Source organism: Epinephelus fuscoguttatus, linkage group LG17, assembly GCF_011397635.1.
Source record: "Epinephelus fuscoguttatus linkage group LG17, E.fuscoguttatus.final_Chr_v1".
NCBI classification, from domain to species: domain Eukaryota; kingdom Metazoa; phylum Chordata; class Actinopteri; order Perciformes; family Serranidae; genus Epinephelus; species Epinephelus fuscoguttatus.
The window spans coordinates 33597369-33621933 of record NC_064768.1 but is presented as its reverse complement, the minus strand read 5'-3'; the positions used below and the strand labels follow the sequence as shown (position 1 = coordinate 33621933).

Below are 24565 nucleotides of genomic sequence, written 5' to 3'. Positions count from 1 at the left end.
AAAAATAAATGTATCTGGGCATGGCAGGGTGGAAGAACACCATAGTTTAACATTAACACACATCAATAATCACAGTTTATTACTGGCAGGAGAAGTGGAGCAACCTGAGCTGACAAGGTGATCAGCCTTGGTTCACATGTGCAATGTTTCCATGTACCACAAATCACAGACACACTGACAGTAGAAGCAAATATTACAAAAAACTATGGCTTTAAAACTCTTTACATGTTTATTGTAGACTGCATGTCTCATAAGTCATGTGGCCCTTTGTCGCATCATCTGTACTCTGTGATAGGTACAAAATGCATGTCTTCACTCATCTATCAGTAGGCCATGCATATTTAAAGGAGCAGTGTGTAGGATTTAGGGTGATTTAGTGGCATCTTGCGATGAGGACTGCAGATTGCAACCAGCTTCAACATCTCCCAGTTATAATAACAACTTCAGTGTTTATTGTTCAGGAGGTTTGTACCAGGGGTTGAATTATCTGCAGAGGTCTCTTCCTCTCCAAAACAAGCAAATTAAAACCAGTAGAAACACTGAATGAAGCAGTGTCACGTTACAAATCAGTGTTTCTGTAACACTGTTTGACATGTCAAAAAAGGGCGGCTAGCCTAGCACATGCTATTGTGTGCTCACTTTTTGTTTCTGATAACTTTCAGCAGAATTATCGGCAAACAAACAGATTCAGTGATTTAAACTGGTAAAACCACTAAATTAGGCAGTTTCACATTAAAAAAAATCTGTTTTTTCTATGCTGCTCTGCACAGATGGGCCACAGGGACACACGAACGGCCATATCTGGAGTCAGTGTTTGGTTTGTCCATTCTCAGCTACCGTAGAAACATGCTGGTACAACATTGCAATCTCTACAAACGAGGTCCTGCTCCTCATGTAGATACACATGACTCAATCTAAGGTAACAGAGAAACGATTCTTATTTTCAGGTGATTATACACTTAAAGAAACTTTTTTTTTTTTTTTTTAATTTCTGCCAATATGTCCCACTGAGTCCCACACACTGGACCTTTAATCATCCTGAAGGACCGACACAAATTCAAATATTGCACTGATTTCTTTTCATACAAAACTATCATCCAAACAGTTAACTCTGAACTTGTCCCAGAAGTCAACACCAAGAAAAATTACGGCTCCAATTTAGTTGAGTAAAAAAATGTTAAGCATCCTCTAAATGGATGAGGATTTCTAGTGAAGACTGCTCTGGCTCCTTTAAGCTTTGTCTGAAGAGCTGAGAGTGCTGCCATGATTCTCCACCACTGAGTTCTGCTACAACAACGAGCTCTGAGGAGCCGGATAGACTCTGGAATGACTGCATCTTCCCATCTGAAGGTTCAAACACAGGAGAGGACAGGAGAGGAGAGGAGAGGAGAGATAATGTCAAACAAGTATATTTAGATTATTTGTATGAGAATATCAATTAAATAACCATACCTCCAGTGAACTCTGTAGTGATCTGGCCTGCCTGCAGGTGCCAGCAGACTTTCCCAGAGTGGAAGGTCTGGCTACCAGCCATGATGGAGACGGACTTCATCTTCATTGCCGCCGGACTGAAGTCAAACTTCCAGCTGATTCTTCCCGTAGAGGAGCCTTCTGTTCGAGCTATGTAAACCTGAAGATAGAAATCTGGTCATCACACCTACCGCTGCATGTGAAGCTAGTGAAGAGTTTATTCTCATTTCATACACTACCTTAATATATATGTGTCCAATCCGTATCTAATCTTAGTCATGTACAAAATCAAGTTTTCAAACTGCAACATCTTGCAGTGCTTGTTTTGGAGCTGGTGGGTTTTCTGCTCTGTGAAAAACAGAAGGCGCTTTCTCTAAACACAGACACCCACTCTTGTCTTGGCATGGTTCTCACACAGTCTGACTAAATTACACAATGACTACAACTTCTTTGAATTGTAAATGCGGCTGATTAGCATTCAAACAAGGCACAAAGTGTGGACTTTTTCTTTTTTAAATCAAAAACAGGCACTCCACCAGTTTCATACCACTAGGATCCTGATTGAAGACACTGCCTAAGACTGCCCAGTCATACACTTATATTCATTACTAGTCTTTTTGATGTACAACTGACAGCAGACAGGATTATATTTCACTGAAATTGTATCTTATGATTTCATGTGACAAATAAAATGACTGGCTGAGGCACACACAACTTTGATTTTTGATAATTCTCTTTAGCAATGGCTCTAAGGATTGAAACGTCCGATTGGTCCAGAGTGAAATATCTTAACAACTATCAGATGGATGGCCATGAACTTAGATTCAGATGTTCATGGTCCCTAAAGGATGAATCCTGCTGAGTTTGGAGACCTTTGCTGCCATCTTCTGGTTAACATTTGAACTTGCCCAATACTTTGGTTCATGACTAACTACCTGCAATATAAGTGACAATCCTCTCGGCTTTAGCTGTTGCTGCTTTGTGTCGAGTGCTAATAATAGGCATACATTAGCATGTTAACACACTAAATTCAGATGTGATCATGGTTAACATTACACAGTCAAGGGTGCAGGCCCTGCCAAACTTTGTCAAAAAGACTCACAGAGTACTCATGGTGCAGCTAGTGTGGCTGCAGACTCCTAGTCTTATTATAATCTCTCTATTACAAGTACTCTAGTCTGGCTCACAGGATGTAGAGTATATTACAGTTTTCGAAATCCCTGTCACCATGTGAAACTAGTCTTGCACAGCCAGATCTATTTCCACACTTCCTTTTAACACAGTGTGTGAAACAACAACAATAATCTCAGAGCTAGCAACCTACACACTGAAAAGTCTTTTAATGTTTTATGTAGCGTTTTTGCTCACAGGGATTTAGCCATTTTAATGCCAGCACTCACCCATACACCCAACAAGTTCCCTACCGACACTATTTTGCAAGTGCGTGGTATCCTGGGCTTGGGACCACCCAAGATGATTGTGATTGGTTTAAAGGGTTTTAATGTTTCCTGTCTTTGCCATTGAATACTGAAAAAATAATGTTCAAACTGAAAAATATGTTTTTTTTTATCCAAACAATAATAAACCATACCATCTGCCAGTCCTCCTCCACCTTTCTGAAGACTGACTCCTTCCTCCACACACACTGATCCCAGCTCTGGATGACTTCAGAGTTGTTGGACACTCGACAGTACTGGTCTTTAACGGCATTGTAGCGCACGTGCAGTAAACAGTCCCTCTTCTCTTTCTCAGTGGGAGTAAACACATATTCTGCAGCCTGAGAAAAAACACACAGAGACACACACTTATTTTCATTAGTCAAATACTGATTTGTATCAGACACCCAGCTACTAGCTTTCACGCTATGATACATCAAGCTGTTATTATGCTAAGAATGCAGCACTGCCTCTGAGTGGTGTTTAATGCAGTTGTGACATCATCTATTGTACTCATACTGTAAATATGAAACAGGACTGATCATAAGCTTCGTAAAAGTAGGATGCATTGCAGAACAGGTGTATTCATAAAGGTGGACCTAATTAACATCAGAGTATATATTATTATTATCATCATCCTGGGTTGTTATTGAAGATTTAAGTGTCCGACAACATCCAAAATCAAGTGATTAGTGAATAAAAAGATCCAACATATGTCTGCATTTTAATGACAATGACGTCGCTGTTGGGAAGAGCTTAGTCGAAATGTCTCTTAAATTAAATATAATTAAATGAATTAGTAGATACATAATGCTGAGAGGAGTAAGCTCAATTATAAAACCGTACAATGAACAGTACCTGTGTGGAGGTCCCTGTATCCTTCCTGGTCTCCCCCCGTGCTATCCTCCAGGCCAGAGAGCCAGAGTTGCGTCCGCCCAGCTCTCCTGGTTTTGGTTTCTTGGGGGAAATGAACTCCACCAGTTCGACAAGCAGCCTCTCTGTCAGCTCCTTCTTCCTCTCTGGACTCAGGGACTGCTGCCTCTTCAGTTTTAGAGCAGATGGAAAGTGCTTTACATTGGACTCACCACATTAATTAGTCTTATATTCAGGATTTACAGGGTTCTGACTTACCGTGGTATTAAGCCCATTGATGGTGTGCAGCAGCCAGGCCTCCTGAACCTTGGTCCTTCTTGACAATACCTCTGGATGTTTGCAGGAATATCTCCATGTTACATCAACCACCTGCATCACAAACACATGCCAGAGGACTGTCAGTTAACCCTGGAAGAGAATTAATGTCTAAACAACAGTCAACAGTGCACAGCTCTTTACTGATTGGCCTAAAGGGGGGGACCAGGCATTACAGGTGGAATTACATTGCTTAGCCAACATGGTGATACTCCTACCTGCTTCTCCAAACTGGGGACATACCAACTGGCATCTAATGCACGTAATAGTAAAAAATCTGAACTATCCCTTTAAGGACATGACACTTTTACTTTAGTATTGAACTGACAGGTTTTTAACTGACCCACAGAAATAAGATTACAAAAAGGCAAATGTTGAAAGTAAAATAAAAACTGGACAAATACCAGTATGTGATCGTATTAGTACTAGCAGTAGTGGCAAGAGTTGTAGTGGTGATATGTAGTGTCCATTTGCCTGACCTGATCCTTAGAGAAAGCCAGAACGTAGGCCAGTTTCTTCCCCCAGCCGACCTCGTACAATAAAGGCTTATCACAGCTTTTCTCACACGAGTCGCAGTGCAGCCAGCGGCGCTGAGACACCGAGTAAATCTCCGTCCACACGTGGTCTGAAACATCAGAGACCAGAAGCGATTTACACCAAGGCTTTCAAACACTTCATACACTGCATAAATTGTTCTGCCATTGAGCAAGCATTAGAGTACAACATTATGTGATGACATGATGTTCCTATACATCCTATCCTATCCTATACATAACCATAAAACATTTGAGTGTGCAACGTCAGTTTTAACCTTGAGAATAACTTAACGACTACTACTAAAACTTTTTTTTAGATAAAACAGCAGCTCTTTCAGGCTGAGGCAGGTTTCACTACCTTCCAACAGCCCCAAGGCTGCTGAGTACACATTCTGAAGCTTACCTCTCTGCTGAGATATGTGTTACATAAATAATATAAACACTGCGTTTGAAAGTTCATTCATAAGCTTAGAAAAGTAGACTCAAGGTCTACTTGTTCAAAACTTTCAACCACATCTTTCTGTAATTAACTGACTAGGACTCAGGACTCTTAGTTAACAAAATCTCCTTCTAACATGTCAAAACACAGGTGTGTAAGTTAACTGCTGCTTAGAACATAAAATTAGCAATGCAAGAACCACATCCGTCAGTCATGTACGTACCTGTGCTGTCCCAGATATATCTGGCCTCAAGGCCAAGAGCTCTGCAGCACAGTGTGAAACAGTTAGCCCACTCCCCACAGCGCCCCCTCCTGGTTTCAAGTAGCTTCTCAGGATTATTGTATCTGGTGTTAATGATAAAGAAATGTACATCAGTGAAAGCAAATCATTATTATTACCTCTGCCAAGGAGGTTATGTTTTCGCCGGCGTTTGTCTGCAAAATAACTCAAAAAGTTCTGAACGGATTTTGATGAAATTTTCAGGAAAGGCTGATAATGGGACAAGGAACAGATGAGAACATTTTGGTGGTGATCGGTCGAAGCGAAGTGGATAAAATAATAAAATGGCGGTAAATCCGAGCTGCTTGGCGGAGGTCTGCTTTTCTAGTTCTACATGCGTTTTGTGGCAAAATTCATTTCATACCTTTTAAATTCTTACCATTTAAAAGTTTGTTTACAGTAAATACTACAAAATAAAAGTCAGGGATTTGACAATAAAATGTACAAGCAGTGAAACTTTGCCTCTTTGTGCAACTTAAACCTAATTTTATCACACTCTGGTAAAACTGGTCCCAAACTCTTTAACTGCAGTAGTGACAAAGAGCCAAATTGTTGCACAAACACACACAGACACAAACCTGGGGAATCTGGTGGAGAGCTGGCAGCTCTGACAGAAATGGTTTTCCACTCGCTGGGCTCCCCAGCGGAGGTCATCGGGGGTAGGACTGAGTGAGCCGGAGTTCTGGGTCCGGCCTTTGCAGCGGCTGCAGGGGAGACAGTCCACCCAGGAGAAGAAGTCTTGTTTGAACCAACTGAGCAGCTCCAGCACCAGGAATTCTTCCATTCCAAGTTTACATTCTACAAACAAGAAAGAAAATCAGTTGGTCCCTCTGAGTCCTTGTTTAAAAGGAGCACACAGTATGATTGAATCTTTTGAATGAGTGAGAAGATTTCACCTGGATCTGCCTCTTTTGCCTCCTTTAGCTTGCGTTCAGCAGCAGAGGACATCTGCTGGTGAGGGATGCAGCTCCTGGCTTTGCGCTGCAGCTCAGGGTTTTCATACATCATCACGTGTTGGAAATTTGACTGGAGAGTCACAAAAAAGCTCATACTGCTCTCCTGACAAAAGCACAGAAAAATCCTGATTACAAACATAAGTAGAGACAAAGTGACAATTTATCAGAACTGAAGGAGGTATAAGGATAGGTTCATCATATGAAGACGTTCATCTGAGATGTAGGGGATCGTAAGAGAAGAACTATGTCAAATTTCTTCTCTTTATTTTGTTAAAGCCACGGCCCTCTTTAGCGTTAATATTTTCTTTGCTACCTCCCCTTGATTAGAAAGTAAAACTGTGACACCCTACCCCAATATAATAGAAATAGAATAATAGAAAGGCAAAGCATTAAAAATGTTGAAAACAGACAGGCTGCAACTCTTCTGCTATTTACACCCATTCCTACGACACATTATTATGGATCCCACTGTGTGCTGTGATTTGCTAGTACTCGTCAAGTCAACACATTGAGCTCGGAGGCGATTGGGATTAGGTCAAAGAGGTCATGGTAAGCTCATGGTGCTAGCTGATCTTAGATGATCTCTGAGATTCAGGTGGTAAATTTACGAGAAAACCCTACAAATGCATTAGAGCAAAGTCAAGTGACGTAGTGTGAAGAGTGACAGTCCATGGAGGGAGTGAGATGTGGTGAATAATTGGGTCCATCACAGGACTTTCACACAGGAGACTGGAGTTTAGGTCGAGTATAAGTTGCCGGCTTATTATTGTTAGACATATCTGACTTATTAATTTCAGTCTTTAAGATGTATAAAGCTGCTGAATGCACACTGTGTACATAAACTTTAGCAGAATAGCTTAATAGACGTATTTGGATTTCTGTCCTATTTTGATGTTGTTAAGACACCCAGGAAAATACACCTGGGGCTGTAAAAAGCCACATTTGGCTATTTACAGCCCCAGGTGCAAATAGCATTGCTGGCTACAGACACTTGGGAGCTTGTCTCTGCCATGATGCTACATACACTCTGTACAACAAGAGCATTGGCACCTGGGGTGTAAATAGTCAGTGTGGCTACACGCCAGGTGCAAATGCTGTTGTTGGCTACAGACACCTGGGTGCTAATAGCATCAGTCTTTATCATTTCAGTCAAAACCTCACAAGTTCCTGCTATTCCAATGATTTGCTGCTTTTCTCTGTTTTACATAATTGTAAACTGAATATCTAAATATAAAGTGCGATTTGGATTGTTGATCAGACAAAGCACATCATTTGAAGATGTTATCTCGAGGTCTGAGAGACCGTGAAGGGCGTTTTTTAAAGATTGTTTTGACACTGTGTGTGTTAAATGATGAATCAATTAATCAAAGAAGTACTTGGCAACTTAGGAATAAATTCAGTTTTTAATTATTAATTTAGGAAAAAAAAAGCCCTGAGAGAGAAGCAGGACTGCTGTCCTTTACAAAGGACAAAGTACACCTGTATGACATACTGCACACGCCAAGGCCATCATCTGCAATGATTAGATGTTTATTCTGTTTTATTTTGCAGATGATCTGGCATTACAAGTGTTTTATATACACAAATTGGGGTTTCAACATGCAATGTGGATGTCACCCTTCTTTCTGGCAAACTGGCATTTGATTGAGGTTTTAAATTATTATGATTTGATGTCATGGCCAAAAAAAAAGGAACAAAGTGAGGTGTGTTTTGTCTCCACTGTGACCCTGCTACATTGATATTACAGCTGTACACTTCAGATATGTTCAATCACACTTTCTGCCATTTTAACCAGGGAGGAGAATATCTTTACCAAGGATGGAGGCTGTGATGGAGGTTGTACAACTGGCTGGCTGGAGGCAAAAGCAGAGCTCTCTGGTGCTGAGGCTGAGGCAGAGGCAGAGGCAGCAGCGCCCTGAGCAGCAGGCTGGACAGACTGTCCTCCACGTAGCCTTTGATCCCTCTCTGCTGCTATGGATTCCCTGATGAGCTTGAGCTGTTCCACTGATGCAGACTCGGGGAACACCAGGTGGGTCTCAGCCTGAACAGAGGGGAAAGAGGTCATAACATAACTCACAGTTAGGCTAATGGCAGATAACCAAATAGACCCTAGGCAATTAAGCAAGTGGCTTAACTTATTACAGTAACCATGTGACAGTACTTATGAATTACCTCCTCGAATCCCATCTCAAACAGGCATTCCACAGCACCTTTGATGGGCAACAGCTTGGTGGAGAATGTAGGATTACCAATGCGGATGGATCTGTACTTTTCCTCATTGGGATACCTGTTGGAAAGTCACATATGAGAAAGTAGAGCGGTTCTCAAGGCTGTTGGGGAAATACATTTCTTCCTATGGGGGGAAGAGACAAATCACTGTATACAAACTGAAGAGTCATGTGTTCAAGGGTGAGAAATATGTGAAAAATACATGATAACTGCTTTACTATCGCACAGAAAAAATGCATTTTCATAAAGTCATATTTCAGGTGAGTGTGCTCGGGTATGAATGTTAACTCTACTTAAAGAAGCACATGATAACTTTAACTTAAGACATTTATTTATTATATTTCAACTGTAAAATACTGACTTAAAGGTGCATTAATTCTTTACAACAATGTCTTGACTACACAATAATTGGTGTAATGATTGCCCCAATAGTCCGAGCAATTTCTGAACTTTTTTAGTGTCCTAATTTATTCTTATATACACAATTCTTGAATGTATATTTAACATATGATGCAGATAATGTACATATTTCTTATTCTTGTTGCTAATTACGTATGTGCTATATTGCATATTGTAGAATAACACACATATTCTACATTTATAAGACTTAACATATTAGTTTATACATTGTAAAGTAGCATAATGCACATATCTTACATTTTGTAGTGCTCAACATTGCAGAATAATACACATATACATACATACGCATACTTCTTATTTCTATTGTCTTATAAGTCTCTATGCTTTACATCAATTCTGACACCTAACACTGCAGCGTATTACAGAGACAGTGTTTGAGAGGTGAATGTAGACATGTAACTTAGACAGCTTTAAACAGCTTCCCAATGAGTCAGTCGTATGACGAATAATCCAAAACACCCTCTCCATTAATACTTAAGTTTGGTAAGGGTTTTCCATGCATGGGCGTGTGCTCACACACAAGGACAAGCAGAAATGCCTGACTTTTAAACAGGGTTTGGTTTGACACCATGTGTACAGGCAACAACAGCATATACTGGAGCTCAAGTGCAGCTATGTTAGCTTAACCGGCGGTTAGCCCGCTCATGACACAGTGTTAAACTACTTATTTGTCATGTAACGTTACAGGAAATCTCAGGTTAGCTAACACATGACAACAATCCGCTCAACACATTGCTGGTGTCATAACTTCACAGCCTTACCTTAAAATATTATCCGCGTATGTAAGTAACAACTTCGCGACGTCTAGAAAGACTTCGTTTGAGTTTTCACACAGTGTTGTCACGGCTGGTGACACCGCCATGCTCGTACTTCCTGCTGTGATAGCTAGCTTGAATGCTAATGCTGCAATTTTGGCTAAATGATGTTTTCGGGTCCTGAGTTTAGCTGACCTAGCAACGCCTGAAAACTTGTTAGCAGCTTTAAATATTATATAATCACTATATTTTACCATAATTGTGTTTAATAACGCATAATTATCTGTGTTGTTGCGCTTTTATTTTAATAAAATGTTTTAAAATTTGATAATTTACACGTTAAACGAATCTGGCGTTCGACAATGCTACCTAAGATTAGCTCACGTTAGGAATGGACTGGTTTCTCGTGACATGAATCTATCAGTAAATGACGGTTAACTTTGAAACAGTGCTCGGGACTAAGTTACAAACGTAAGGTCACCGACGTCTGGACATTTCACTTTTGGTTTTGTGCATTTATTCTTCTGTTATTAACAGGGGATTCACCAAAGCTACAAGCTAGCTGTGTCAAACTTTACAGGTATGTCTCCTCTGTCATCCTGTTGGACCAGACTCCAGCTGAGTACACTAAACTTTAGGGCACTTCTTCACAAGACTGTCTGTGTTTGTCCAAAGCCAGACTCCAGACACCACAGCTGTGGACAGCACAGGAGGAGGGTTGTTATTACTGGTATAGGGTTGGTATGTCCTCTGGGCACAGGGACTGCAGTAGCCTGGGACCACCTGATAAAAGGTCAGAGTGGGATTGTTGCTCTCCCCTCAGAGGAGTACAAGACTGTTCCCTGTAAAGTGGCAGCACTGGTGCCCAGAGGAAATGAACCAGGTCAGTTTAAGGAGGAGAGGTTTACCTCACGTGGGCAGATCAACAGCATGTCACCAGCCACTGTGATGGCCCTCGGAGCTGCTCAGCTGGCTCTGGAGGACTCAGGGTGGTACCCTGAAACCACAGAGGAACAGCTCAATACTGGGGTGGCTGTGGGCATGGGCATGGTTTCACTGGATGAAATCGCTCGCACCTCTGCTGCCTTCCAAGAAAAGGGCTACAGCAAAGTCAGCCCCTTCTTTGTGCCTCGCATCCTGGTCAACATGGCTGCAGGGCACATAAGTATCAAACATAAACTGAAAGGTCCAAACCACGCAGTGTCCACAGCATGCACCACAGGCGCACACGCCATAGGTGATGCCGCCAGGTTCATTGCCCACGGAGATGCAGTTGCTATGGTGACAGGAGGAACTGAATCCTGTGTGGGGCCTCTGGCAATGGCCGGCTTTGCCAGGGCACGCGCCCTCGCCACCAAATGGAATGACAACCCCACGCAGGCGTCGAGACCATTTCACCCAGAGAGAGAGGGCTTTGTGATGGGCGAAGGAGCAGCGGTGCTCCTGCTGGAGGAGCTGGACCATGCAGTGAAGAGAGGGGCCAGGATCTATGCAGAGGTCCTGGGTTATGGACTCTCAGGGGATGCCAGCCACATAACTGCACCCACTGCAGATGGAGACGGAGCATTCAGGTGACTCATAGTTTTTTTTTTCTTCAGGGGTTTTGTTGTTTAAGCATGCAAGACACACACAACCTCTGTCACTTATTTAAGCAGTGGTTCCCAACCAGGGCCTCGAGGCTGAGGTGTCACAAGATGACAAACAGAATATGAAATAGAAAAAAACACATATCTGTCACACACAATCATTTTTATATTAGGTTGCAGGTTGTACAAATGTGTATTTTATTGTGAGGGTGTGGGTGTGTGTGTGCCACTCTGTAACTCTGGTCTGGCTAAGATAGTAAAACCACTTCCTGCCAACTCAAACTCTGCTTTAATAAGCCCCTATAGCATGAGAGATGTGTGGAGATTCTGGTAGAGGTGCATATGCACAGTGGGTTTTTATCAGAACACAGCTGCCTGCTGTAGTGAGGTTTATGTGAGTGATTTTTGCAGGCCTGACAACCAAAAGAATGAGCAACAAGGCGCTTAAAAGTTCTGTCAAGCTGAGCAAAAGTGCAGAGTCAGGTGATATTTCTCTGTGGTTTCTGACACCTTCACATTACACAGCTACTTGATTTATATGAAATAATAATTTGTGTAAGCCTAATTGCTGAGATCAAACCTCCAGGTTAGTCCAACTTCTGTGGAAGACAAAAGTTAATTGTAAAATTATTGTCCAAACTGTCTGAGCATTCATCACAGTTTAGAAAGCTACCTCCAAGTTCAACTTTGACCTACTGTACTTACTGTAGCTGTGCACACACAGTGTCCCTGTGCAATGAGGACATATTATTGACATTTCAGGTGCACTCACATTCAGTTTGAGAACAACAACATGCAGTTATTGTTCAGTAAGCAGCGTTAAAAATGAGCAAATTGAGCCAAAACAAAAACAAAAGTTGTAATAAACTGAAATTCAACCCCTGTCTTTACAGATGCATGTCTACAGCCCTCAGAGATGCTGGCGTCTCACCAGCAGATGTGACATACGTGAATGCTCACGCTACATCCACACCTTTAGGTGATGCAGCTGAAAATGCCGCCATCAAGAGGCTCTTTCAGCAAAGCGTTGAAAACCTTGCCGTCTCCTCCACCAAGGGAGCCACGGGACACCTGCTTGGGGCCGCAGGGGCCCTCGAGGCAGCGTTTACCGCTTTGGCCTGCTACCACGGGGTCCTGCCCCCAACGCTCAACTTGGATCGTACAGAGCCAGAGTTCGACCTGAATTATGTTCCCTGCACAGCGCAGCAATGGCGGACTCAGGGCCGACGGGTCGCCCTCACAAACTCTTTTGGATTTGGTGGCACTAACGCATCACTGTGTCTCTCCAGCATGTGATGACACACTGAGACTAATTCTTGACTTTATATTATATTTGAAATCATCAATCTGTGTTCTTTTTTGTTTTGTATGATAAGAGTTTCACTAACTGAATATTTTTAGTAGAACTATTCAGTACTACTGTGGGTGTGAATGGTTGTCTGTCTCTATGTGTCAGCTCTGTGATAGCCAGTCGACCTGTCCGGGGTGTACCCCACCTCTCGCCCAATGTCCCCCACGATCCTCAACAGGACAAGTAGCTATAGAAAATGAATAAATTACACTGAAAGTACTAAATCCTTGTAATGATTGACTGATGGTTTTGTTTTATTTTTTTTTTTTTTTAATGAAAATGGTCAAATTTACGCTTGTGAGTGGAGGGATAAATCTGGGTCTGGAAAGTAACTAACCCACACTTGACTCTCTCTCATGGCCACTGTTGAGGTGCCTCAGAGCAAGGACAGTCATCTCAGTGGCAAACTGACCAGAATTACAGATTAATCTATCAGTCATATTCACAATTAAATGATAAATTGTTTGGGCCATTAAATAGTAAAACACATTTTATATTATAAAATGGTTAGTAAAAAAATGCATGACTTCCTAAAGTTGAAGGTGACATTTTCAAATGTATTTTTCTGCCCAACTAATTTAAATTGCAATTATTTGAAACAAAGAAAAGCAGAGAGGCAGAAAATTTGTTTTTCAAAATGGGAAATAGTTGATTTATTTTCTGGTGATCAACTAATCGTTAATCGTGTGATTGCTTTCACTAAAGTGAATGAAAAAGTCATTCCTTATCTCACATTACTAAGTTTGGTAACTGTCTTACTCTACATACTGATTAAACTCCGACTTACAGCTTTTGGCCATGATGTTATCAAGACGTAAAGCGACATTTCAAAAATAAATATTTAGCTACCGCACCAGTACCATCTGCAAACAACAATTATTTAATACCCGGTTTTCTATAACACACAATAATATCACCTAATATGGATGAATTTCACAGATTTCTTAATACAAAAGTAGTTTAAAGATTGTGATGAGACGGATCTAACTGCACTAATTATACTTTTTAGAGTTAGTTTTAGTTTAATCCAGGAGTTCTGATAAATCTGAAAGGTCATCACATAATCAGTGGGAGTGGACTTAGTCTTCCATACAAGGTGCCACCTGCTGTAACCATTCACACGCACTCAGACCAATTTGAGCAATTTGGGGTTTAGGATCTCATCCAAGGATACCACACGCAGACTGGAGGACCCAGGGATCCAACAGCCGATCTTTCAATTAGTAGATGACCTGCTTTATGTCCTGAGCAGCAGCCACCACTTAAAACAGTGTTCCATAATTTGAACATTAATCTGTAGTGACAGAGCCCAGATGGCATAACATATGTTTCATCTACCATCACATACCTTCTGAAGTCTATGAGTCATTGCACTTACCAGACTTCTGTAATTTAATTTTATAGATATTGTGAGCCCGTCTCTTTCTGTGAGCATGCCCAGGTTGGTCTGAGCATCTCTGTGCAGCTTCCTGTACAGTACAGTCATAATAACTGACACAAAGATCGATTTCATTGCTGCTAAGCTGCTATAATCAGGACTGTGTCCATGGCAAATGTCTGTTATTCGTGGCAGTTTTTCCCTAATCTTTGCTTTGTTGTGAAATATTGGATAAGTTTACTCCTTATACTTTAGTTAAATGAAAACATCTGACAAGTTCCCTGTTTTTATAAGGGGTCACAAGTCAAACAGGTTGAAAATCACTGGTTTAATATCCTAAACAGTGGATTGTGCTCTATAAAATAAAAAGTAAATAAGATGGTGTAAAAGTACAAAGCCTCCCTTTGAAGTACAGTGAAGTAGAAGTATAAAATTTCACACAAAAATACCTCAAAATTGTACTTAGGTACTGCGCTTTAGTATATTTACTTCCCACCACTACTTACATGTCAGATCCAGGCCTTATACCTGTGTTAAAGTGCTTTGTGCAGTGTGTTTGAAATGAGCATTCCACCATGGGACCTGGAGTAATGTCTGAGCCCAGCCATCACTCTGGAGCAGACTCTCTGTGCTCCAGCAGGTGGCGTTGGCTGACAGCAGTTTGCTTTGATGTACATGTCTAGTGCAGCTTACATTTTTAGCAAGGGCGTAGATTGTGTTTCTACACTGGTGGGGACAAATATGAAATGGGGGATCCACTGCTCCTCCTCCAGAAAATTTCCATCTCACTTTCTGCATTCTGGTGATTTTTATGCACCAATTTATGATGGAAATGTCACAAAATTCATGCATCTTATGACAATTCAAAATATAAAAAAAACAATAGAATATAACGCAGTATAGGGCTTTCATTTTGTATTGCTTTCAAATACTGATTCTCATGTAGATCAGCTTTTCTTATGTCATGGTATCCCTGCTGAGTCAACACACAGGCATGATTTACCCCTCTATCTTTTCATGTTTGAGGAATCACCCTCTTTAAATGTGCATGTGGCACCTGTTCACATCAATGACACATAAAGTCATTTTAATTAGTTTAAAGCCCCTGGACTTCAATAGCTCATATGTATTGTCATGTTCACTGAGAGAAAATGGAAAAGCTAGACATTACGAAACTGTGTGAAGAATTTGTTAAGATTACTTATCAGTGAATGCACTTCTTTGGGGTCTGTTTTAGAAACACTCTAGGAAACATTAAGATTACATTAATTTTTTTAGGACAATGCACATTTGTCTCTTCTATATCTGTTTTTATTGAATTGTATGTCTTCTTATAGTGCAAATAAACCCATCTCAAAGCGTTCTTCTTTGTTACGTTAGTTAACATTTCTTGGTGCAAGCAGATGATTTTTTTTTTTTAACAAATTGTCCGTTCAAAAAAGTGTTGGGGACACATTCCCAGTGTCCTCAGTGTAAATTGTACTTATGCATTTTAGGCATTAAATAGATACTTTAATACAACAACAAACAAGAATTACCACCTTGCGCCTGTTTGCCTTTGTGAACCAGTCAAGGTGCAATTAACATCCATGTCTGTCCAGACTCATATGTAGCCATGACAGATGAAAATGCTTCCAATATGGACATTTCAGCAAAGACGCTACATACTCTAAAATGTGGATACTTCACACACATCTTCAATCTTCAATCTTCAATCAGCACAGTTTCAAGGTGGGCAGCTAAAATTAGTGTCACAATTCAGTATCTGACCAAATCTCTCCCCTTCTGTTCCTGAGATATGACGTTGAATAATGTCCAGAAACTGTTTTTTGCAGAACATGATGATGTCACAATGAAGTTGACCTTTGACATTCTTGATATACAAGGTCATCACTCACATTTGTTTAAAGTTTTGTCATAATTAGTGTATGAATTCTTGAGTTATTGCCAAAAAATGATTTTGAGGTCACAGTGACCTTGGCCTTTAACCTTGAAAATCTAATCAGTTAGTCTTTGTGCCAAATCTGAGGAAATTCCCTCAGGTCCTTTCTGAGACAGATGCAAGGTCACAATGACCTTGACCTTTGACTGCTAATATCTAATCAGTTCACTGTTGAGTCCAAGTGGATGTTTGTGCCAAATTTAAAGAAATCCCCCCAAGGTGTTAGTGAGATATTGCATTCACAAGAATGGGACAAACCAGGTCACAGTGACCTCATTCTTGGAACCCATCGGCTGTATTCGGCGTCTGACTTCCGGCAGACGGCGATACAGCCTCTGGGGGCAGACCCCCGATTTTTTGGCATTCCGGTTTGATTTGGGCGGAGGAGGCGAATTTCCGTTTCCGTCTTCTGTTTATATATAAGTAAATGTGCTGAACCATTGCGATGGATTCAGAGTTTGCAGTGACGCCAATTATGTTCCGCCTTGTTAGTTCACTGCACGGAGCATTTAACCTGGCAACAACTGCAGCCGGCTCAAACGTGATTGGTCAATATCACGCGGACTACAAACAGCCTACAACCGGAAACCAGGGTTCTTCCGCTCTTCTTCCGGAGGCAAGATCTCCGGGGTTTGCCTACAGACTCTACATTCACTGAATGTAGAGTCTGTATATAGAGACTACAGTGACCTTTGACTGCTAATATCTAATCAGTTCACTGTTGAGTCCAAGCGGGTGTTTGTGCCAAATTTAAAGAAATCCCCCCAAGGTGTTCGTGAGATACTGCATTCACAAGAATGGGACAAACCAGGCCACAGTGACCTTGACCACTGACTTATGACCATCAAAATGTAATCATTTCATCCTTGAGTCCACTTAGAAACAATTTCTGTCGAGGTGTTCTTGAGATATTGTGTTCACAAGAATGGGACGGATGGACAGACAACTCAAAAATATAATTGGCCATGGCTATTGCCGGCACTGAGGCATAACAGTAAAAATTCACCACATTCAAAAAGCATCCCAACTTTCTGAGGTCTTCCTCGGAGGTATCCTTACGTGACCTTAGAGCAATCATAAAATATCAAAGTGCTCAGAAGAGAAACAGCAGGGAGGAGACGCAGGAGGCTTTTAGATCCATTATAGTAGATAGAGGAAATCATCTAATAAGGAGGTCGATATGAATAATTGCATTAAGAAGATAATGTTAGTTAATTGACTGCTGTTAGCTTCCTATAGCCAACCTGTGTTTTCTTTAAATAGGAACCCAGACTCCAAGAAGCTTTGGACAATTCACTGCAATTAGGAAATAAGTGGTGTTGTGCAGCTGACATTAATAACATCCTAATGGAGGCATGATCTCACAGTAGTGCCTTTTGTGATCACTTATGAAGGCACTGTCCAAACCAAGACCTCTTGGTCTTTAGTGTCGAGAAAACAACAAGAGCAGAGGGTCTGAGTAAGAGAGCTTAATTGGGAACAAAGTGCCATTTTGTTAGGGTTGAAATGAAAGTAATGGGGTAAACAGTCCCCTAAGGAAAAGGACAGTTTTCCAAATTGTCCCGCGTCTTCAAAGTTTGAGTGACAATTATTCTGCTCCTTTATACGGTAGACGAAACACAAAGTTCTTGTATAGCATCCTCAGGGAGACATACAATGGCTACAAGGGGACATTGAGTGGCCATTTGGAGCCTCTTCTGTGATGGTTGAAAATATATGTGTGTTTAAATTTCCCTGTGGCAAGTGTGGGCCTTGTGAGTGCAACTTTGTCATGTAATGAAAAACAAATCTCACATTTAATAGTAAATAATATTCCACAAAGAGCAGAAGAGAAACTGGTTTTAAAATAAAATAAGTGAGTGGACATTAAACAAGACTACAGCCTCGCTAACACCTCCTACTGACTGCAGTGTCCTTTCGACATGGATGGAATTAACAATGTACCAATTGTTTGTTTTTTTAATGCATATTTACTTTCCTCCCAAGAACTCAATAAGAAGATCAATATCAGTGTCTGTATTTTAATTATAGAGCCAGAGCCAGGAGTCATTTAGCTTAGAAACTCCACAGGGAACCTCTAAGTGCTGTTACTATTCCTTAGCTTTCTTTTTCCCCTCATTGTTACAACATTAATGACTAAATTACCATCCTGGAACACAGACAGAATCACAATGTTTGTTTACAATAACTTCCGAGTAGAGAACCCACTCATCATGTGGGCTACATAAAATCTAGCGTCGCTGAGCAAAGGCTGCATCAGTATCAGGTTAAGTGTACACTATATACAGAACATTTAAATCCCATCACACAGGAAGCGTTTCAGCAGCTGGAGGCGGCTTTTTGTAATTGTTTTTAATGAGAATTAAGCCGTTTGCTTGCTTTTTTTTTGCAGTGCTACATGCCTTGTGTTTCTGCGCTCTAGGTGCCTGGACTTTTTCACTCTGAACTCCTGGAGTTAAAAAAGACTTCACCTCTTTTTAACATTGTCCAATCGGATGATTTGAGAGGCGGGCCTTCTATAGTGGTCACGACAACAACTCCTCACTTCTCAGCGCATGAATAAGGACTCATTTATGCTCAACGTTAAATACGGACGGAGCCTTCTGTCCATGCTCTGCGTTCATTTCATCCGTATTTCTGCACGTTTCCATAAAGCTTACGGATACGGGCCAAACGGAGCAGTACCACCAGGAACCGTGGGGGCAGTGTTGCTGTCACTGCCCGATACGAAGCTCTAGTGAGACACGAAGAAGAAATAACAATTCAATTTCTCTCATTGGCAGTACTAGAGAAAAGAATTCTCTGTCCTCCAGTCTCGATGTATTTAACGGCCTCACCGACCACCGCCTCCTACAACGCTGCCTCTGTTTTTGTCTTTGATGCAAGCGGTACATTATCAATATCTCCTCCACAGTCGCCATGTTTGTTTTTGAGTTTGTTGTTGTCATAAACTTTTGATGCTGGGCTGCCTCCTGGTGGATATATTGGTTAACATCCATGCCAACGTAAAGGGCACATAGAAGTATGTGGGCAGTGACGGTAACATCGTTTGAAACGGACGTATACATTTTCATAAAGGGAGCATAAATGAGCCCTAAGAGCTTTGGGACGTCATTGAAGGTGGTGCACCAAAATGACTTCCGGTTCAAGCAAGGAGCAAGCAGTGAGGAGCGAGGAAATGACAATGAGCTTTGTGACAGCGGTATAGACAGCTCACCAAAGTGACTTATGGTTCAAGCAAGGAGCAAGGAGCAAGGAAATGACAAATAAGATATTTGTGATGTACCATCTATACTGCTCTCCAAGATGGCGCCCATTAATTTAAATGAAAATTGCAACAGGCTGGAATTTTCTCATTACTGCCCCCTGAGGCTGGAGGGCAGAAAACACCCACTGCAACTATGGTTGGTGAGAAGTAGTTGCTGTTCTCTCAATCTTGGGTGGGCAATTTATCAATATTATATCAATATAGTGATATGAGACTAGATATTGTCTTGGATTTTTGATATCAGTGAGTGTTGTCCTGGTCTTAACGGCTGCATAAAGTGATGACATTTTTTGAACTTATCAGACTGTTCTATTATTTTCCTTTACCCACTTAGTCATTATATCCACATCGCTGATGATTATTTACCAAAAGCCGTATTGTATGAATAATTCGTGAAAGCACCAATAGTCGACCCTACAATATCATTGCAATATTGATATTGAGCTATTTGGTCAAAAATATTGTGATAACTGATTTTTCTCCCATCGCCTAGCCCTACTCTGGGGGTTGGTCATATTTCGGCAGAGCCGATGTAGCAAGCGGATCAAGTCAAGAATTCCTCTACTGTACACTGGTCATTTCAGGCAGCTGTATAAACAGGAATCTGCATATGAATGCAGATACATTTAAAAAAGCTAATATAAAGCAAATTGTCGTCATAGCTAATGGGTTCTGAGAACGCTTTTTGCCCAATGCGATTCACCTCTATACATGGACAGTACTACTCTGCCTACAAACAGAGTACAGCCGGAAACCAGAACACTTTTGAAACTATATTCTTGTTCCATTGCCGACAGATTCTGCACACACACATATGCGGATATCGGTATATAGAAATTACTTTTCTCCCAGTGGCCACAAGAGGCAACAATGAGCTGATTCACAATTAAAAACAAGACATCAGACCAGCCATGCAGAACTGAGATTTCTGCTGTATGGACAGTATCTTTCAGTTTTACAAGAGAAAGGAGGCATCAAGGATGAGGACTAACTGGTTGCTTGGGTAAATGTATATCTGGTGGTGGTGAACCTCTCCACCTTCAATAAAGACAGGCGCTTCCCTAAGATAATAGTAAACATCTGGGACTGTCTCTCATTCAGTGGATGAGACAGATGGAGCTAAACCTGGCTCAACTTTTGTCTCTGCAATAGAGTGTCACCTGGCAGCAGCCCACATTGGCCAATAGATGCAAACACACATTTCTTGCAGATTATTTTGTGACGTGAACATTGTTCCATTTACCTCACAGTCACAGAGGCGATTATTGCCACAGTGGTCACTCTCCAGATAGTAAAATACACCTTCTCACCATTACCTGAAGCAACACAAACACACCAACGCAACCCCTTGTAATGCAGCGCTGTTTTCAAGCTGAGCACAAGATTACAGGTAGTGAAAAAAGGTGATGTTTGTCATGAGAATGAGAACACAAGCAAACTCATGGAGTGTCCAGAACAGAAATGGCATGGCTGGATTAAACTGTTTTGAGGGCCTTTGCCAAAAACGGCTCCCTGTTTCTCATCATCACTGTACATGGTATAAATTATTCCCAGAATATTACATGGTCCCAGGTTGCTGTGTGGTTAAATATTTAATGTGAGCTGAAATAATAAAGGTCTTAATACTTGATCTTGACTGAGGCCTCAAGACCTGCTAAAAAAGCAGTGCCCATCTCAAGGCCTGTGTCATGTTAGTTGATATTGTGCTTCAATACTCATGGCCTTTACCCACATTGCCCAGTTGGTAATTGAACCTAGTCTCTGGGAGGTATTTATTTTAAAGTGAATATTACTGGCTTATTAGATGTTGGCCTTTGTTGTGTATACGAGGAGATTTGGGCCTCGATGGTGGTGCTTGAGGAAACATTAGCTCATCCTCTGGGGATGAATGAATCCATGAATATCCACAGCCAGTGTCATGGAACACAAATGTCTTGATCCTAGGGGACATTTCACTTGATGCTGTTGCTACAGTAAAGGTCAAATCATTGTAATTCATCTTCTGGGGACCATCAATATCCATTTCAAATGTCATAGTGATCTGGCCAGTAGTGGAAATATCTTGATTTTTAGGAGATGGACTGATTCAACTACCCATAATCACCATCTTTAGATCCTGCAGCCATTGGAAAAATAAACATCGACCTTAATTTTATAGATTATGACCATTCTTATCATGCTCTAAATATTCTTTCAGTTTGCTCACACTGGGCCTCATTCATTAATATGTGCGTGGAAATGTTCTTACTTTGCGCACAAAATAAGTGCGTACGCCAAATCACCGTGGGATTCATGACACATACACACCGGCCAATTTTGTTCTCACCACCTTGTGTATGTGTGTGAATCAGAATCATTCTAAACTGACAGGCACGTTTCGGTTTCTATAATGAAACCGCTTGCCTAGAGTTGATTCATGAATGAAGGAAGCGGTTACGCGAGGAGAGAAGTAGTAAACTCTATTAAGGCGCTTGTGTGGTCATGTATGTTTATAGCGCACCTCTTGAGGGGTTTCAGGGTTTGCGTATGGTGTCATCAGCCATGTTTTAAGGCCATATCCCAGGTCACCTAAACAAAATTTTAATTTTAAGCATTTAAGCATTATCGGAATAGAGACTTACTAAAAATACTAACTAAAAACAATTGAAATAAAAGACTAGAACAAAAGATGCTCACCAACAAGCCATCCACTTCTCACAGTCCCTGCACTGATTGTGAATGAGGCCCATTGTCTTTCTGTCTTTGATGCCCTTAAGTCGACCATGAAGCCAAATTTGTATCAAACCCTAACACTGAAACCTTTGTCTCATGTTCTGCACATGGCGAGGTTGGACTTTTTGCTCTGTGTTTCAGTTGGTGAATAATTGTACTGTCCCGACTGAATTTAATAGCATGATGTAAAGCCAGACCCAGATGATGAATTACTGTACTGGGGAATGTCGTTCCAGACCCATTTTTAGAGATTACGTTTTATTAACTCTTCTGGATGTCACATCCAGCTAATGAATAAATCAATTATTCATCCATTTTTTAATTTGAAATAATCTGACACAGATAGATGAGTTGCAACAAGCTTTGAAAGGAAAGCCCAGCATCTTCACGGGCCTCAGGACTTATACATCACTCTCTGTCCAGCTCTGGTTTCTTACCCTGATGCATGGTACATGTGAGTAGTCGGTGTTATTCAGCAGTTTCTTTTGCGTCACTGCAGGAAGAGCTAACATTCAACATTGTTTTGTTGCATGTTGAGATGTGACACCATTACTTGGGCGGGGTTCTCTGCCTTTACGTAGTATTGGACACGAACAGACATATACAGCTCATATGCCAAAGACATGTTCCAGCTTTAGATAGACAGACTGGACGATGAGGATTTTGCAGCAGCACTGCATAATGTTTCCTGCCTTCTCCCCTGCCCTATGTACTCTGAGAGCTACCAGTAAGTGTACCCATTCCACTACTCCATATCGACAGTGCCTTTGCTGGGCGGGAACTATTGATTCCTACAGCTGTAATGATGACTTGGGTTCATGCTATTCCTTCTACTCTTTTTTTTTCTTTTTACATCCCTGCCTCCTAATTAGGAGATATCCAAGCTGAATTACGATCGCCATGGCAACAGAGTCAGCATGCATTCCCTTTGATATTACCCTGTCCCACACGGAGCACAGCTTATCACCAGGTTCTAAAAATAGACCTCCTTTCTCTCCCTGTGACACATGCTGGATGGCCCTCATTCCTCCGCTATGACCATTATTCAGGCCCAGTGTTTGTCTTTTGTTCAATTGTGGCATCCTGGAATGTTAGCCTTGACTCAGGATACTCAGTAATACTCCGTTTGAAACAAATTATCATTGTTTGTAAACATCCTACCACTTAAAGGTCTTGTGTGTGGGATTTAGTGCCATCTAGTGGTGAGGTTGCAGACTGCAACCAACCGAAACCTATCCCCTGTGCCAAGCATGGGAGAATAAAATGGCCTACGTGAAAACACCGGAACCCGAACCAACCCTTTAGTTTACTGCTGGGGCCTGACACAGACCCTCAATATTATTCACTGATTAGATATAATGTGATAATTATAGTATGTTGCCACAATATACAAGATCTGGATTTGGAAACAACAATGGGTGATTAAGGCTCAAGAGTACTTTATTGTCAACCCATTGAGGTGGCTAACTGTTTAGGGGAAAAAGCCGATACAGAGTCTGGTGGCAGCCCTGATGCTCCTGTACAGTTGTATTGTAGTTGCCAACCCAGAAAGTGATGCAGTAGCAGACGGTTCTCTGTGGCCCCTCTGTGGAAAGCAGAGATGGGGACTCGAGCCATTGTGGCTTGGACTTGAGTCGACTCGAGTCGCTGTTTTGATGACTTGTGACTTGACTTGACAAAAAATAAAAGACTTGAGACTTGACTTGGACTTGGAAGTTAAAGACTTGGGACTTGACTTGACTTGAGACACGATGACTTGAATGACTTGAGTGTTATTCACATCATGTTTTCGGTTAGAATATAAAATTAATAAATTAATTTAAAAAATATGTTGATTACCCGGTAGGAACGCAGGCTGAGGATGGCGTTGTCATGATTGGATCACTCCCCTGTCAATCAGTCATGCCCTCTCTACGTACCTTACGTGTTTATTGGAGAAACAGGCCCTCTTATATCAGATAGGCATCAACATGTCAGTGGGAGGGGTACCGAGAGTCATCGTCTTCGGCTTTCGGAATTACCATTATTATGGCAAAAGACGAACAGCACAGTGCAAGACATGCGGCATAAACATCTCGGACAGCCAGGCGACAACTTCAAACTTTGTTCGTCATTTGAAGAGCCATTCTGCCCAGTAAGTGCTTGTCAGTTAGCTAATATTATCTGGTTAGTCGGTGGTTAGCTAATGTTAGCTTGAGACGATACGGGGGTGGAGGGGTGGGTCAGTTTGGTGGAACTTGTTTTTTAATTTATTTGCTAACATTAACCCCAGAAAACGTGAGCGAACATTCCGACCAGTTCATCACAAGACCGGCTGTACATTTTATGAACGAGCAACACAGGGTTAAATGAGCGAAATGGGTGATTTTGGCTGCTGCCTTGGTTAGTGTGTGTATGCGCGCGCACGCATGGGGGTTGTCCCTGCAAAGTAAACATTGCAGCGATGAAGTCAATGTTTACTGACAGTTACTTATATCTTGTCTTTTCACTTTATTAAGATCAGATTCTGCAGGTAAAATTACAATAATAAGGTGACTTGACTTGGACTTGACTTGACCTATTACAGGACTTGACTTGACATAACCTGTGACTTGACTTGACTTGACTTGACTAGACTTG

The 24565-nt window shown here is 41.4% G+C and overlaps 2 protein-coding genes across 2 annotated transcripts; one reads left to right on the top strand and one right to left on the bottom strand.

Moving 5' to 3' along the window:
• Positions 1-210: 210 nt before the first annotated feature.
• Positions 211-9860, bottom strand: ngly1 (N-glycanase 1). Its single transcript, XM_049602845.1, has 12 exons — positions 9716-9860; positions 8478-8592; positions 8119-8346; positions 6246-6408; positions 5928-6147; positions 5293-5414; positions 4574-4719; positions 4038-4148; positions 3765-3947; positions 3062-3247; positions 1453-1630; positions 211-1344 (listed from the first exon to the last, which is right to left on the bottom strand). The coding sequence occupies exons 1-12, from the start codon at positions 9814-9816 to the stop codon at positions 1178-1180; spliced, it is 1920 nt and encodes a 639-aa protein (XP_049458802.1). The 5' UTR covers positions 9817-9860; the 3' UTR covers positions 211-1177.
• Positions 9861-10084: 224 nt separating this feature from the next.
• On the top strand, positions 10085-15366 carry oxsm (3-oxoacyl-ACP synthase, mitochondrial). The gene is made up of 2 exons (XM_049602847.1): positions 10085-11280; positions 12189-15366. The coding sequence occupies exons 1-2, from the start codon at positions 10292-10294 to the stop codon at positions 12589-12591; spliced, it is 1392 nt and encodes a 463-aa protein (XP_049458804.1). The 5' UTR covers positions 10085-10291; the 3' UTR covers positions 12592-15366.
• The last annotated feature ends 9199 nt before the right edge of the window (positions 15367-24565 follow it).